General features: G+C 39.3%; 1 protein-coding gene across 6 annotated transcripts in view; it reads right to left on the reverse strand.

Moving 5' to 3' along the window:
- clip1 (CAP-Gly domain containing linker protein 1) overlaps window positions 1-16,673 on the reverse strand; it is a 29,286-nt gene extending 12,613 nt beyond the window's left edge. For 4 of the 6 annotated variants that reach the window (XM_015378766.1, XM_015378763.1, XM_015378762.1 and 1 more), the window contains exons 1-16: window positions 16,558-16,673; window positions 12,443-12,716; window positions 11,212-11,762; window positions 10,556-10,680; window positions 10,261-10,477; window positions 9,964-10,161; window positions 9,785-9,876; window positions 9,649-9,709; window positions 6,851-6,955; window positions 3,498-4,406; window positions 3,304-3,420; window positions 3,120-3,177; window positions 2,938-3,021; window positions 1,955-2,111; window positions 1,624-1,789; window positions 1,021-1,236 (exon numbers count right to left, since the gene is read on the reverse strand). In XM_015378766.1, coding sequence (XP_015234252.1) covers window positions 1,021-1,236; window positions 1,624-1,789; window positions 1,955-2,111; window positions 2,938-3,021; window positions 3,120-3,177; window positions 3,304-3,420; window positions 3,498-4,406; window positions 6,851-6,955; window positions 9,649-9,709; window positions 9,785-9,876; window positions 9,964-10,161; window positions 10,261-10,477; window positions 10,556-10,680; window positions 11,212-11,762; window positions 12,443-12,533 — 3,147 coding nt within the window. In that variant the 5' untranslated portion in view covers window positions 12,534-12,716; window positions 16,558-16,673. Of the gene's footprint in view, window positions 1-1,020; window positions 1,237-1,623; window positions 1,790-1,954; window positions 2,112-2,937; window positions 3,022-3,119; window positions 3,178-3,303; window positions 3,421-3,497; window positions 4,407-6,850; window positions 6,956-8,917; window positions 9,619-9,648; window positions 9,710-9,784; window positions 9,877-9,963; window positions 10,162-10,260; window positions 10,478-10,555; window positions 10,681-11,211; window positions 11,763-12,442; window positions 12,717-16,557 lie in introns of those variants that run through there. The other 2 variants (XM_015378764.1, XM_015378765.1) reach the window with 2 other exon arrangements.
- Window positions 16,674-17,383: the final 710 nt, after the last annotated feature.

Genomic DNA, 17,383 nt, shown 5'->3' on the forward strand with positions numbered 1-17,383 from the left:
GGTGTTGTTCAGCATGGGGGTGAGTAGAAAATGAAGGCTAATCATGTTTTGGGTGTACTATTCCTTTAAAACCATAACCGTTATGTACAATGTGTTAGCCACGATGGATTCCAAAAACGACAATCGGATTCCAGAAAAGAAAAAGGAAAGAGCTGCTGGAAGGACAGAAAAAACGTCCCAATATAAACGCGTTCTTACAAAGAACCAAAGAGGGAGAGGTTGACATTGCTGGTACAGTGAGTAAAGATTGCGACCAGCAATCGATAAGCATCTCCCTGAAATTAGTTTTGGCACCTTTGGATGTCTGTAACATGTGGTGGTGCGTTGTCACCAATGGTTCCATTCAAGGTGAGCAGTCACTATTTTTCGGTGTGTGATGTGCGATCATATACTACTGAGAATTGCATAATTGTATCTTCTTGGCAGATTTATGTAACCGTCGCCGTATCCTGAACCTTTATCACGTGTTGCACTTCATATGGGGCCCACTCTGATAATTTCGCTTACGGGCCTATTGTTGTGTCGTTACACCACAGGATGTGATTAGATTATTTAGGCTGTGTTCTACATTATCCTTTGGTCTTGAAAAGTGATTAGAATAGGGCTGTAAATAATGATTATTTTGTAAATGCATTAATCTGTCGATTATTTTTTAGATTGATAATCGAATAGCCAAAGGTTCTTTAAAGATTTTTTTTTTATGAAATTAAACCAGATAAAACTAAAACTTTACCACTTGAGGAGTTCTGATAGAGCATATTGACAGAAGAAAAAGCTTTTTTTTCTTAAAAGCAAAATGTCTATATATTTTATTTTTACAATTTTTGATATTATTTAATTGAAACTGATTGTTTCAGCCCTATTGGATTGAATCTTTTTCATATAAAAATATATGCTGTTTTAAATACTGTTAAACATTTAGGCTTTTGAAAATGTTCCTCCTAAATACCAGAAATCTTTTTCAAATTAAAGATGTTGCCAATAAAGCTTGTAAAACATACTGGTTCTTCCTGGGCTTACCTGTGCCTGTTCTTTGTATGGCTGCAGCTCACCCACCGTTTTCTCCAGCTCCTCGGTTCTGTTGTTAGAGGTTAAAAGCTCCAGCTTCAACTTATCGATCTGTGTTTGCAGAACTTCAAGTTCCTTTAGATGGAGCTCTGAAGCCTCAGAGAGGGATTGCTCTTGTGAGGCCTTCAGATCCTCAACTCGAATCTCACTCTGTTTAAGAGAGTTTTCCTACAAAAAAGAAAAACCAAAAAAAAAAAAACACATGGGCTGCAGTTTCGAAAAACTGAAAAAATATGAGATTCCACATTTCTCAAGTATTACTTCAAATCTAAAGAGGGCTCCCACAAACAATCCAACTTGCAAGAAAAGACATAAAATAAAAATGTTTATAATTGTATAACTGTCTTCTCTCGTGAGTTGGACAATACATGGGAGTCCTCTTTAAATTTTGATAATTTTTTTAAGTATTACTTAAAAACTGTCCCATTAGTTTGCAAGTAAATTTCAGTCCTCCAAAAAAAAAAAAAAAAACTGGCGTTCACCAGTATAAATGAATTACCAGCATAAAAAACAAAAGATGTTTCAACAGCTCTGTGACAGTTTTGAAATACCAACCAGCGCAACTATCTTCTCCTGCAGACTACTTGTTTCAGACTGATGTGCGTCTTTAGCCTCCCTCAGCTGCTGCTCTTTGTTGGACTGCTCTTTCAGGAGCTTTTCATCCAGGTGTGCCACCTTTTCCTTCTCCTCTGCCAGCTGATTCTGCAACTCCTCCAGTCTTCTGTATAACGTCAACAAAGACGATATTGTCCAGGAAAAGGTTACAAAACTATAGATCTACTCTACTAGAACGAGTGTAAACAATGTGAATATCTGCAGCGCTTTTAACAGATTCAAATAAAAATCAAAATATTTTCAACATTTAAGTAATATCCAGTTTCAGTACCTTTCCTTCTGCATGAGGTCTTCATTCATTTTAGTAAGTTGATCTGAACTGTCACCAGATGCCTTCATCATGTCGGAAATATCCTTTTCCAGCTTGCTTTTGTCCTTTGAAAACTGCTCAAGCTTTTCATCAGAAGCCTTTAGTTTTCTCTCCATTCCTGAAGAAAAAAAAAAAAAGATTTTTTGCTAGTGTTTAGTGTTTATTTTAAAAGTAGTTAGTTACTTCTCTAAAAAAGTAGAGTTAGTAACCCAGTTACTACTCAGCAAAAGTTACTCATTACCAGCCAAAGTAACTATACATTTATTTTAAGTAGATTTGAGGATGCTTCTTTTTTTTTTTTTTTTTTTGCAAATTGAAAATCTCCAAATGGCTATAAAATAGGTATGAAGTTGAAAAATAATTATTTTCAGGCAATTACACAAGAACTAAATATACACCTGCAGTTGAATTAAACAGGGGTTACACTTTTCCACAAACAAAAACCCTAGCAGGACTTTATTATTCCAGGATTTTTGCATGAAAAAAATAAACTATGCAAGTAAAGTCATTATAGCCAAGAGAAAGTAAAGAAAATGTGTTGATTAAAGGCAGCAGCTGTTACTCAGTGTTAAGATGATGTGAAGAGCTTCTTTAAATTTAAGCTTCTAACAGATGCTGCTGAAGTGTTTGTTCCTGCACATAATGAGCAAATCACAGCGATATTTAGCCCTCAGTGAGCGCTTTACTGCAGGAACACTCATTGAATCAGTGGAACTGCGTGCAAGTGGTGACATGTGGGGTTACACTAGGAACTGTAGTGCTTATTAATACACATTAAGTCTGTTTAAATTGCGGTAATTAGTAAAGAGTTACTGACTTTATAAACAAATTAGTTTGAGTGCTGGTTACTGTTACGTGTTACTTAATAACACGTTAGTCCCACTGGTTATTTCACTTGTTATTTTGATAAATGATCCAACAAATTAAATATAGTTTTCATTTACCCGCAAGCTGACTTCTTAGGGATTCCGATTCGTTCGTTAAGGATGTGCACTGTTCCTCCTTCTTACCAAGCTTCTCAAGTGTTTCTGCAAAAAAAAAAAAAAAAACAGGAATTTTTTTTCATTTTTAAATCAAGCAAACATAAAAAAGGACAAGCTATAAATTGTTCATATTAATACATTACCTTGCATTGTTTGAGCCGATTTATTCAGCTCTTCTGTGCTGTCCAGCAGCCTTTGACTCTGTAGAATAGAAGTACTTGGTTTTCATGTCATTTTGCAAGACAGAAGTGCAGTAAGAAGACAATATAGTTGAAAAACAGATAAAAGATGTTTAAAGGAACATAAACACTGGGCTTTAAACCTCACCAGGCTTTCAATCTCTTTGCTCATGCTTTCCTTCTGCTGTTTGAGTGCAGTCAGAGTTTCCTGTAAGGATGCGACTTCCTGTTCTTTATTCTCCAGCTGAGAGCTCAGTTCACCAACCTGCAGTAAAAGTAAAACATTTCAGTAATTATAAAAGAAAGAGTATTTTATTATAACGATTATGCAACATTACAGACCTTTGCTCCGTTGCTTTCTCCTTGGTTCTGGAGCTCCTCTAACCGACTCTTCAGAGCCGCACATTCCTGGTTACTTTGTGCTAACTGGCTGCGTAGAGACGCCATTTCTCCCCGTTTCTCTTTGGTTTCTGTGTCCTTGTCCTGAAACTGTTGTGCCAACTTGGCTTGTTGTTCCTCAAGCTCTTTCACCCTGATTTCGGCAGCATGAAGTTTCCCAAGGACATCTTCCATCTCCACCAGGTGCTGCTCCTCTACTTTCTCAACACTGGACCGCAGCGACTCTTCCAGTCGCTCCTTCTCCTCGGTCACAGCTGACAGCTGAGCCTTCAGGGCCTGCACTGTCTCGGTCAAAGCTGAGGCATTGGCTTTGTGTTTGGCTGCAGCTTCTTCTAAAGCTAATCTATGCTCTAACTTAAGCTTTTCCAGAGCACTTTTGGTTTCTGCAAGCTCTTCCATCTGAGCACCTGCACCTTGGCTGTAGGACACTTTCAGCTCATCCATGGCCTGCTGGGAAGAAGCAACGGTAGCTTCTAGTTTTGAACGCCATAGTTCAACAGTATCAGCATTGTCCTTCTCTGCTTGGCTTAAGCGCATCTGTAGCTGCTCCTTTTCACTGGACAGCAGTACACATGTGGCCTGAAGCTGGGCGACTGCCTCACTGTGGGCCTTTTCTTGAGCTTCAAGCTTTTCTTTATATTTCTCCATCTCCTCTTTCTGTTTAGTTTCTTGTGCTGAAAGTTGATCCCTAAGAGAGTTTATCTCTTCCAACAGTGGAGACAGGGTGGCGTTTGAGTCCTCGGAGTTCTGCTGCATCCCCAGACGCAGCTGCAGGTCAGCTACTTCTCTTGTGCGCAGCGAAAGGTCTCGTTCGAGTTCCATAATACGGGATCTTTCAGACACTGTGGCAACCTTAAAATGCAGAAATTTATTATTTGCAACAAAGTTCTACTCAACTATCTAAAATAAAACAAAAAAAGCATAAATTGAGACAAAAACTAATGGGTAGCTGATAAATTGATGAGTAAATAACATTAAAAACCAAGTGGAGAAACTAATCGAATTGTAAAAGAGATATATACAAACCTTTGGTCACGCAAAAGAGCAATATACTGACCCCTGCTGGTTAAAGGATAGTTTAAATAAAGTTTTAGGTCAAATTAGATTAATTAACATAAATTTTGATGATTGTGGCTTAAAGATAAACAAAACTTAAAACTAAAAGGTTCTCAGAAAGTTGGAACATCAAAACCAATTTAAGAAACACAAAAGTAATCATTGTATCAACAAAGCCAATCAGGGAATCTGCTGAGGTGTAACGGAAGCCAAGGTTGCTTTAAAGCAACTTTCAGGGCAGTTGGTGGATCTGGCCTCTCAGATCTTTTTGTTTTTGGCAATACTCTAAAGTTTCTCTATAGGATTTAGATTGGGAGTGTTTGCTCTCAACCGAAGGATAGTTTTGAATAAACCAGGTATGGATACCCTTACTGTAGCAACCTGGAAGGTACCAAATCCGTCTCAGAACCAAAGCAGCATTTCCTCACAGGTTGCTAGCTCTATCCCCCCACTAATAATAAAATGTAAAATTAGTTTAAGATGAAAATCTGGGTGTAAATAATCCATATGAGTTAGGACACAGAATTTACAAGAGAAACACTTGTATTTTTTTTTTATTTTTCAGGCATAAAGCAAAAATAAGTTTCTGCTGTCATTTTAATCTCAATACATATCTTTGATGTAAAAGGAAAAAAATAATAAAACCATTGTTTTACAGCAGAAGTAAAAAAACATCTCCACTGGCCTCCTTCGCATACTTTCCCACTTACTTTGGTTTTAACAGATGACGTCCTCTTTATAGAATTAGTGTAATATCTAGATAAAATCCCATGATGACTAGAATTTAGAGCGTCTCATGACTTTAATCCCATGAAGGAGTACCAGGATGCAGAGTCGGGGGAGTAGAGCAGATTTTAGACTAGCAAAACGTTGGGACACCAGATAAGCAGGACAAATGGATGCCAGGAAGGACTGGAGGACTACAACGTGGGACATCTGGGGAGATGATTTGTTGAGAAGACAGGGAAAGATTGTCTGTCTGGTTAAGCAGCAATATTGGAAAAGCATTGGATCATGCTGGGCAGCTTGTTGAAAACTAGAGAATTAGATTAACTATTAAAAGAAGTTTCAATTTGAGTGAAGAGATTGTCTAAACTTGAACAAATGGTATCGTTTTAAGTCCTGATAAGCTACAGTTAACCATCAATGGCCGCTTTACTACATACTTAAGATAAACTGCTGGTTAACTCACATGGCATGGTTGCTGGTGGCAGACAGACTGATCCAAGCATGTCAGGAAACTGCTTACCGTATCTTCCCTATTTCCACACAAAAATATCTCTTAAACTCTCCAATATGGAAAAATATGAGATTATGAAGTTCAAGACGGATGTAGGTGAAATAATCCATCATAGAAGCATGCAGAAAAGGCAACAATACCTCTAATAACTCCTAGTAACAACCAAGGTTGCCTAATATGATCTTCTGAAACACATTTCATCAAACCTTCAGCTGATGAAAAAAAACCTTTGTGTCAGCTAAGAACAGTAAATTAAGGCTGTAAGGACACCTAAAAAGTACAATAATGGATAAGAAGCACATTACATGACCTGATGTATTGTTTTTGGTTTTTGGTCATCTGTTTTCCTCTTCTAATAGCTTCATCCAGCAGGACAATGCACCATATCGCAAACTTCATATCATTTTTGATATACCGACCATGACAATGAGTTCCACAGAATCCAGTGGTCTCCACAGATAATAATAATAATAATAATAAAACTTTATTGATTTCAAATTGGAGAGATTTGCCACTGCATTTTGACCCATCCCCTTGGGGAGCAGTGAGCTGCCATTGTGTGGCACCCAGGGAGCAGTGTGGGGTTAAGGGTTTTGCTAAGGAACCCAGACTGGAGGCTGTGGGGGTCAAACTGGGTACAAGAAACCTCCTCTGATCCCAGGCGCACTGCTCTAATCCACTGCTTTGAGTCAGCCAAAACACCTTTTGAAATTAGGTAGAACGTGAGATTCACATGCAGGATGACACTTTGTGATGCCTTCATGTCGTCAGAACTAAGAAACAAATCTCTGAGGAACGTGTCTAACATCTTGTTGAAGCTATGCCGTGAGGAATTAAGGTAGATGTACCTAATAAAGTGGCCATTGATGCTCAACTTAAAACATCAGCTGATCTCTACAGGTATAATATTTAAACTGGCTTGGTGTTAGTTTGCTCTGTGTACCCGTTTCAGGCCCTCCTTCCCAAAGCAGAAACCCCGTCCCCAAGCAGAATTCATTACCCTAGTGTCTTCTAACTCTCTTTGGAGTTTCTCAGCTTTGGTCTTTTCAAAGAGCAGGCTCTGTTCAAGCTCCTTAATGTGGGCATGCTCCAGTCTGGTCTGCGTCTGTTAGTAAACAAGGAGAGGAAGAGAACACACCAGTGCCACCATCACATGCCAGCCCAACGCAGACAGAGAGGGAGAGGGGGACAGGAGAGACAACTGAGTGAGTGGTGGTTGTGTTTGGTGAGATGGACTCAAAGGTCTGGGAATGGGCTCTGGGTGGGTGTGGTATGTTGGAAATGGGTGAAAACCACATGCAGGAATTTAATGCTGTGTCAAAATGGCTGAAAAAAAAAACCAGGCACTTCTTATAAATGGGTAATGCCGAATATACACAACAGGCATGTTTTATGGGTGTGCAGGATAAGCATAGAGGTGAGTATGTAGAAGACAGTTATAAAAGCAACCATGCAAAACTGACACCTGGTGAATAAAGCAAACCGTTATGATTAACAAACAATGGTCATATGTATCAAACCAATGCAAATATTAGGCGTAATGGCTTTTAAAAAGCATGGAGAGAAAGCAGGAATGGACAATGTCTTACCGAAGTGTAAGTTTACAAAGAATCATGTCCTGTTACAACCACAAACCTTCATGTTCTTTGATCTGTTTAAACTGTCGCTCCCAAAATCAAGTCCTGTAAAACCACTGTTGTCAATTCTAGCCCAAGTTATTCCAACTGAATAATCGATGGAGCTAAATACAGAAAATCCTAGAGGAGAACCTGTCAGAGATAATGTGAAGCTGGGGTCACAGTTCCCCTTCTTGTAGGTCAACAATAATCTCTGCTCCAGTAAACCTTTGCATTTCTGCATTACCTCAGCTTGCAACAAACATGCAGACACAGTTAACCACTCATTTATCTAAATCAGATGTATGACGTCCAGAAAACACAACACAAAGGAGAAAGGGCCCTGAGGACAAAAACCGAGAACTAGTGGCTTTGAACAAACCACATTTATACATCATTGCCCAGTCAAAGTTGAGTCCTATATTCATTTGGAAATCTATAACTCATGATCCAGTCTGACTGAACTGGAGTCATTATACATAGATGAACAGAAAATGTCCAAAAAGACTAAAATCGAATCATTTCTAGAGCAAAACATTAAATTTGTGGTTGAACAATGACAAAACATGAAAAAGCTTAAGGCTTATGAATCCTTTTGCAAGGTGCGATATTGTAATGTATATTAACATTTTCACCCATTATGATGGTGCAAGTGTTGAATTGATACTAGTACTGCTTTCTCTCCTAGTATATAAGGCCATTACTTTATCTGTGAATAGTGAGTAATCTCATAAGAAACAAGCAGTTATTTTGCCACCGTGTGAAAAAACTGTGACTAATATATCCCGTTGCAAAAGAGAAATACTTTTGGATTATGACACAGAACTTGGATTTTATTTAGAATGGCATGAAATGAATAAATGATTTTATGCAAAGGCAATACTTCAGTGCTTCTTTCTTACAAACTTTAACTTTCACATTGAAAATTAATATGGAACCAATTCTAAATAATCAATTTCCTGTGCAATGTTGAATTAGTCTGAAACAATAACCATCTGTAAAGCTAAAGTCTGGAATCCAGTCATATGTTAAGAACGAATTAGGAAAATGTGATTTTTAAGGTTATTTTCCTTCAGGGGACCTACAATCATAATATAGTGTGCAAATCAAACTAAGAAAACATCCCATTGGAACCACTGAGGCAAGTGTGATTCTGCTTTGGCTGCAGAGCGTGGACGGATTCAGGTCTGTGGCTGACTGTGGAGTGAAGTGGATAAGGGAGCATCCAGTGATTTCATGCTGAGCACTGGAGCAACATGAAAGACGAGGATGGGGGGCAAGAACAAGTAATAAGGTCAGATCACTTGACAGGAAGGCACGGAAAATAACAGCTGAGAATTAGTATAAATGGTAACAGCTTTAATTTAAAAGAGTTAAAGTTTGGCCTTGTTAATTTTCTGCATTTCAAGCTGCATGCATTTTTCAGTGAAGGATAAAAGGGGATTTCTAACCCTGTTGCTTTCTCTTTTAACCTCTAATTCAAGCTTGGATTGCCTCTGGATAGTTAACATTCTCTGTAGTGCTGCAAAATAAATGCATTCTTTGATCAGATATAGAAAACACAGAAAACTCCGGGCTGCTTTACTTTGTCGGCAATGTCCTCTAAAGTTGCTGTAACGATAACAGACCCCTCAGTGGAACACTAATAAGATCACGGCTGACAATGGCAGATTTAGGTCAGTTAATTGAGATCAGGTTATTTGACCACTTCCTGCTTTAAGCATTGTAACAAAAAGAAAAAACTCGACTTGCGTTCCATTTAGTCATTTAGTGCATCTGACTAAAGATCAGCTTAGAATGTGATAAAGATTGCATCTAACTGTCCTTTCAAATTAGCTGAAGGAAGTTCAAAGCAGACATGTTTTACTGATAAGAGCCAATGCAAATGAATCGAACTAGACTGCAGCTCTGTGACAAAGGGTGCTGGGTAATCGCATCACAGTGAACATACTTAAGAGGAGAGATACAATTAACTTTTTAGAATCAAGAAATTAGGTGCCATTCTATGTAAGTGAAGATAATGAGTTGAAACTAGAATTCAAGTTAGAGCATTGGCTATTGTTATATTTAGGTTAAAATTTGAATTAGCTGGATATGACAAAATAGACATATTCTTGCAATGTTTTTATTGGACATATTGGACTTTTATTTGCTGAAGTAAAAATGTGAGTTCTACATTTACCTCCAGGTCTCCTTTGGTAATGCAAGCTTCCTCTACTCGAAACTGAAGATCCTCCACTTTCCTAAAAAACAGACATTATGAACTACAGAAACAATGCTCCATGTGAAGGTGCGTTTATCTCAGATGCTGCTCTTACCTGCGCTCTTCCTCCAGTTGGTTTAGCAGCTCTACTTTCTCCTTGTCTGCAGCTTCCACCAAGGAACGCAGCTGATCCATTTTTGCCTCCATCTTCACAAACAAAGAAGAGCCTTAATGGTGGCTGTGAAACGGTTTATAGAAACGAATGTCAGATAGTGTATTGTGGTGTGAGCAGACCTGTTCTTGATCTTCCCTTAGGAGGCTGATCTCTTGCTGCATCTCGCCTACATGGCTGTTTGCCTTCGCCACCTCAGCTCTTTCCATGTCCCTCTCACCCATTAGCTGCTCAATATGCTGCTGCTTCTCCTTCAGGGCCTCCTGCAGCGCTGTGGTGCCGGAAATCTTCCGATTATACCTTGATGACGTTTCAGTGAGCTGTTCAAACAGAAAAACTAGCATGACTACACTGCTAGGAGCAGAATAATGCTTGTCTATCACAGCCAAACATCGGTGCTAATTGTACTGATGTCTCACCAGGCCTGTTCGGCTTGGCTTGGTGCTAACAGAAGATGCCACTGAGCTCATGGTACTGATTGAAGAGGCGCTGGGGCTTCTCTTCAGCCCCGACGGTGTGGCCACAACTTTTCGAGCCGTTGTTTTTGCTTTAGCTGGGGTCGTGGAGGGGAAGCCAATGCGTGTGACTTTATGAACTGGAGCAAATAAGCCATATTTAGGTTGGCACTGAAAATATCTAGAGAAAAAGAAAAGAAAAGAAGTGTAAATTTGGGGTTAAAATTATTTGGATTACTAAGCGATGTGGCCTTCATACCTGGTGCCAGCCACTGCCCCGTCATTCTTTCCAAGAGGTTCATCTAGCTCCACGCCGCACCACTCGCCTTTAGCAAAGTCCGTTTCTCCAAGGAAACGCACCACTCCTGCCTTTGTGCCGCCGACCTGAGAGGAATACACCAAACACTGGCAACATAATCCCCTCATCAAATAAGCATAAAAAGCAATCCGCTTTCCCTGCTAATAAGAGCTCACACCATAAAAGCAACAGAAACATGTTTAAGCTGGAAACTAGAAGCTCCAATTATAAACTATGGAAACAAACTGATTTTTCCTTTAATTGATTAAAGTTAATAACTAAATAAATCACAGCTGTGAATTCACCAGAAGCTATATTTGGTGATGGAAGGAATACATTTCCTCTGCAGCCCCACTGCATGAGCAATACTTCCTGTTAGCACAGCATGCAAAACAGCCTTCAGGCTGCAGCGAGGGAAAGAAAAAGGGAATTTGTAAGGAGGGAGGAAGGTGCTCATCAGCTCTTAATTAGGCTAAAAGTACAATGAAAAGACTGTGAAACATGATTCTAAAATGACTGAAAAGTGTTAGACGTGAAGATGCAATTCAATGCAGTTCAATGAGTCATGTGACTTTAGGTTTACCAACCATGCAAACAGACAGTGAAACAAACTTTACCAGCACACGGTCGCCCATCTTCAGCTCCCTCTCCCCTTTCTTGACGGAGCCACTCTCAGACAGGTTGGAGACAGACTCGCTGTTTGTTTGCGCCAAATTAGAGGAGGCTGCAGCAGCCGGTGTGGCGGAAGAGGCTTTCTTAGTTGCTGTGGAGCTTGAGGGCACGGTTGATTTAGCAGCAGGGGTTTGAGAGGCAACGCTTCCAACTGAAGGGGTGGGTGATGCTGCACGGGATGGTGGTGCAGTCTGGGTCCCATTAGCCTCCCCTTCTGTGCGCGACAATTTGGAAGGGCGGGTAAATATCCCTCGAAGGGCTTCACACTGGAAGTAGCGCACCCCGGCCACAGACCCGTCATTCTTCCCGATCGGCTCATCGAGTACGATCCCCGCCCACTGTCCGGGAGCGAACTGCGTCTCTCCTAAAAACTGTATGTAGCCGGGCTTGTTTCCATTCACCCAGACTCGCTCCCCGATCTGGAACACGTCTTCAGCATTCTTGCCATCTCCTCCACTGCCAAGGACCGCTGCTTTGTCAGCCACAGCAGCTTTAGCTGTAATTATAAAAAGAGATCCAAGTTTCTCCATTAATGAAATGACTGTTAACAATTAAAGAGAAAAGGCTTGTTTAGTCCTTTAGGCATTTTCTGCCAATTCTTATCTAGGATTGACAGGCCTAATACTGAAAAATAAAATATCCCAACAAATAGCTAACCTACTCTGCAGGAGCATGTACTTTGGTGCATTTTTCTTCCTCAGTAAAATGAAGATAAAGCTTAAGGACACATGCTTTTCTATGTAACTAAGGAAAATCTTACAATTCCTTTTTTCTATTGGATTCTAAAATGCTTAATCAATCAAGGAAAATGCTGGTTCTTTTTGCATATGTTTGCATTATATCTCTAAGAAAAATAGATCCTTTGCAAGATCTCGCAAAAGCAAACAATCAGTACAAACATTTTAAACCACAGTTGTTGGTTTAAAATGTTTTCATCAAGTATTTGACCTTAAGAAACACAAGACAACTAACCTACTGTTAAAATTCAAGGTTCTGACTTACAATAAAAAAAAAAAAAAAACTCTAAATGATGTAACAAAAACAATTCACAGGCATAAGATTCCTCACAAAAAAAAAAAATCTATTATATCATCCAGACAAAACTTAGCAACAGAGTATCAATCATACTTCAAACCCAGTAAGCATAATTTCACTGATCAATATTTCCCGCTTTACCTGTGGGTGGGTTGGTCTTCGGGGCTCCAGTTCCTTGTGCCCTTGCTATCTTGCTAGGGGCTTTGATCCCAGTGGGCTTCGCTGTGCTCATATTTCCAGCAGTGATCCGACCCACAAAGCTTATGTCTTTCTGTGGGTGCAGGTTGAATCCAAAGCATCAAAAGATAAAGCCGCTTTCTCCACACAAAATGAAGGGAGTAAATAAAACAAAAAAAACAAAAAAAAAGGAGGAAAAGGGAAAAGGGAGGAAAAGTTATGCTTACAAAAAGGAACCCTGTAGAGAAGGAGACACAAAAAACAAGTTTTTTTTATTAAAGAGAAGGTGTAGAAACATGGATGAATAATTAACCAGGATTAGTCCTTTAAAAAAAGAATATCCAACAGCAAAAAGAAATATCATCAAGTTACTGTCAGTAGCTTTGATTGTAGCACTCTAACAGAAGCATTGTGTCTATTATCAACAGACTTCTCAGAACACACAGTCATGGATCTAAAAATACCCGTCAGAAAGGCCAGCCGATACGCAGCCTTTGGTAAAGGCATCATGAACTTTGGCTCCCTTCAACATGTGACAGTGCTGAGAAAAACCTCTGATCCAGAATTACACTCTCACTCAATCACTCTGCTGTCTAAAACCCATGTACAGATCGCTGGCGTGTTTTTTTAAGCAGGATTACAGATGAAACACGACCACCACATCATCATCAGCAGCAGATTAATCCCGTTTGTTGGAAACAGCAGACACTTAACAGAGGACAGCTCTGCCACAACCTCTGCTATCACCAGTGCTAGTTTAAAACATGTATTCCCGTTCCTGGAAGAACAACACACAAAACAAACCTATCAACATGTTGATTTTCGAGAGCTTTCATCACTATTCCAGCCTATGTTTACTTTACGATGACACCAATATGGCAGAACAGGTGGACAGAAAAAGGGAAGGTGAAGTGTGGTTGATGTTCCTGATGATGAAAGAGTGAAAGCTAAACAAACATGAAGCAAAGCTGAGCAGAACAATATAGTATTTTACAGCATATGGTGGTTTAGAAACAAACTAAATTGATTCGTCTCAATATCAAAAGGGAAAGCTATGCCTACAGGCTCATGGGAAGTACAACAGTCGCTGAGACCACAGAAATCCTGGGTTGGACTCGTTTAGCTGGATCACGTAAAGAGATACAAAGAGCCCTCAAAGAGATACAGTAATGGTTAAAACAATAAAAAAGGAGCGGTGATGGGTGGAGACCAAAGAACAGACGGAAAACACGTGAAGGTTGGAAGAAGCAACTGTGGATTGGGATGTCTGGGCTGCGCTCCATCATGCAGCACAGGCAGAAAAAATAAAATGTTGGAAAGAATAAAGAGAAGCTCTTAAACCCCCCCACACACAGGAAGAAAGGACAGCCATCCACAAGCATGACTTGGTCTGAATGCAGTGTTCCAGTTTTCTTTTTAGGCTTCATGAGTGATCCTCGTCACTCCAAAAGGAGGCCAGAGTGAGAGAGTGAGTGCCTGGTTTTCTGTTAACAAATATCTTTTCATCTAGCTGAAATAAAAGTGACATTTTGAATGAACAATTGCATCAGTTCCGTTAATATCCAACACCTCCCTAATTTTTCAAGGCGGCATTTTAGCTGTGATCGGTAAGCGGATGAGGTCGACTACAGATGATCCACTTAGGCTGAAAATTCTCCCAGTAATGTTAATCTTTTGCCTCTGACTCACGGTCTAATCTGCAGCTTGAACCGAAGCCAAATTCCAATGCTTTGCATTTAAAGAGACTAATAAAAACAAACAAAGGAAGGTCAAACATCACATTTTCTTAGCCAAAACACCTACAAATCTAAAGAAAATATATTTTCTCTTAGATTTAAAGGAAGCAGCTGCCCATACAAAAGCATTCTTTCAACTCTGCTAAATTCATTAAACAAATTACTACTCTATAAACATTCCTCCTGCACGTTAACACACACAATATACCGAATGTATATGTACCGAAGCCAAAAGGAGAGTATTTGACTGCAGCTGCAGTCTGATTAGCAGTATCTGAACCTTCCCCTCCAGCCGCCACAACCCACTATTCCTCTCAGACTTTATAAACTTCCATGCAAATTCTCACTTTCTGTACTCAGCTCTTTGGAGTCCATTGTTTTATGAACTATTGACCGCTACAGCATTCCAAAGTTAATGTTATCACTCTTTTTTCCAACTTTTTTCTGGGATTTCTGCTGTTAAATTGGCTGCATTTTGTAATACATTTTTTTTCTTTTTATTATGACATGAAAAACATTACAGAACAAATCTGAAGCCAACTAACTGTGAAGATGTTCTGTATTTAAAACAGTTTTTCTGACCAGGAGAATCTCAATAAAAAAAACAAAAGCAGAACTGAAATCCCTAAAGGGCAGAACTATCAAACCAAACTTCTGTTTTCACTCTGGCAGTCTGTATGTTTAAAGTGAGGGAACTAAACATCGTTTCTACTCATTTTTAAAAACAATTTTAAATACATATTTTAAAAATAAGCATTTGCTGTTGCCTGATTTGAGAGTTGAAATATGTTACACAAACCAGTAGGCTTTCATTCCACAGTGTCTTTCAGTGGGTTAATATTAGCCTGTGACTTAACAAAAAAGCAACCAAGTATAGCAGGTTCACATGCGTGAGCCAGGTCCCCTCTGCTACCTCACATAAGGCAGACACTATTATTACAGTTCAGTTTCCACAAAAACGGATTCTGAAACATCACACACTCCTTGCTTTTGTTAACACAAGGCAAAGGGAAACTGTAGCTCTGCAGCAAAGAAACATCTGCTGGGATGATTATGTAGGCCCCTGCTGGCAATGATATAGAAGGTATAGAAAAAAGAGGGAGAAGCAGCGGAAACTGAGATTTTGAGTCTTCCATTTGAGGAGGCAGATTCAGTGATTAGGAAATAAACGATCTACATGAGAATAGGTTTAATATTTCTATGTGTAAATCCCATTATTGTCCAACAATAGGGAAATCAACTCTCTGCATTTAACCCATCCCCTTGGGGAGCAGTGGGCTGCCATTGTGTGGAGCCCAGGGAGCAGTGTGGGGTTAAGGGAGACCCAGAGTTGAGGCTGTGGGGTTCGAACCAGTTATTTGCAACCTTCTCAGAGCACAAGTGTACTGCTCTAACCACCAGGCTCCCTGGTGGTTTCACTGTCTGGTGACCAAAGCCATAACACCAATATTTTTGGAGAAAAAAAAGCTTTAATTGGAAAGATATATACTCCTTATGGTTAAAAACTAATCGGTACTGACAAATCTCCACAATAACTCCTTGCAGAAAAACCAATGATCCTAAACTGGCAAAACACACACTGCAGCTCTAATAAATGAGATCATAAATAAAACTAAGAACCATGATAGGCGAACACAGACCTTTAAACTGCAACACATGCAGATCTAAAGTCCAGCATACAGCTGATTTAGTGACGCGTTACAGTCAAACGGAGCAATGTTTCCTAAATAAAGGTTTTATTTTGGATCAAACACGTGAAGCATTAGCATAACTCGCTCAGAAACCTCAGTGGCTGAAGCTAACGGATTAGGATCTGACGATGAGGTGGCACATCTGGAACAGATGATGCACTGCCAAAATATCGCCTAAACTAACGCCTCGTTAAACAGTTTGTTTAAGAGGTTGTAGAAAAAAAGGCCAGAGGCGAGTAAATAAAATCGCACAAGTCTAAAAGACTCCGCAATGTCAGCGAAGATCCAGACAGGAGGTTTGCTGCTGTCACAAGTTGAGCCTCGAAATGACCGACAGCTAGTTAGGATCACCTGTGTGGATAGTTCAGCAGTCTGTTGACTAAACCAACCCCTCATGGTTAATCTGAATCCACGATCTGAACTCCAGGTGAGAACATACGTGATTAGTTACTAAATGACGTTTAGGCCCGAACAGTACGAGCCGGTGGTCGGAAGGGCTCTTAGCTACTTAGCTAAACTAACACCTTCAGTAAAGTCAACAGCACCTGACCAACTTTTTCTTAGTGTGACCTTTCCTGCTAATACACTAAGACACCAAAACGGATCCAGACAAACTTGAATATGAAGGGCGTTGGCGTAATTTACTACAGACCTGATACGTTCCCACGCCAGGCTCCGTCTTCAGGAGAAAAAAAAATATGTGATCTAGCTGGTTAGCTAGCTGAAGTAGAAAACGAAGACTGCTCTGATCCCGCACGAGCGGCCAGCCTGTCCAACCAATGGCAGACAGGAACGTCAGGGCGGGGACTTCCCAAAGATCTTCTATTCAAGGACGAACACTCACTTCGGAGATATCGATGCACAAATTCAACACGTAAATAAGACTTTAAAATCATTAATATCATGAGTTAAGTAAATAAATAAATAAATACAATAACAATAATAATAATAATAAATAAATATGTAATTTTTTATTTATAAAAAATATACATTTTTTATTTAAAAAAATGTATATTTATACTAATACTTTAATAATCATTTGATGAAAATAGCAAAAAAAATAACAATATACCGAATTTTTTACAAGCATATAAAATTGATGCATTTACTCTAATTAATAATAATTAATAATTCTATAAACTTACTTTGCAGTTTGTTCTGACTTTACTTGTGAGCCTCCCAAAAGTAAGTCAGTAGGTGGGGCTGACTGCTATAGAATAGAATAGAATAAAATAGAATAGAATAAATAAGAATACAATAGAAATAGAATAGAATACAATAGAAATAGAATAGAATAATGCCTTTATTGTCCCACGATGGGGAAATTCTGGTGTTTACAGCAGCAAAAACATTATAGAAAAAATGGTCTCACAAATTTGGACCTTAAAAATGTATAAGAATAACATATTAGTGAGGAGTTAAAAGATAAACTATAGACAGGCTGATCATCATCCTGCTTCATTCTCTCTCTATTCTCC

The sequence above is a fragment of the Cyprinodon variegatus genome, unplaced genomic scaffold (genome assembly GCF_000732505.1).
Source record: "Cyprinodon variegatus isolate N-32 unplaced genomic scaffold, C_variegatus-1.0 Scaffold178, whole genome shotgun sequence".
Classification (NCBI taxonomy): domain Eukaryota; kingdom Metazoa; phylum Chordata; class Actinopteri; order Cyprinodontiformes; family Cyprinodontidae; genus Cyprinodon; species Cyprinodon variegatus.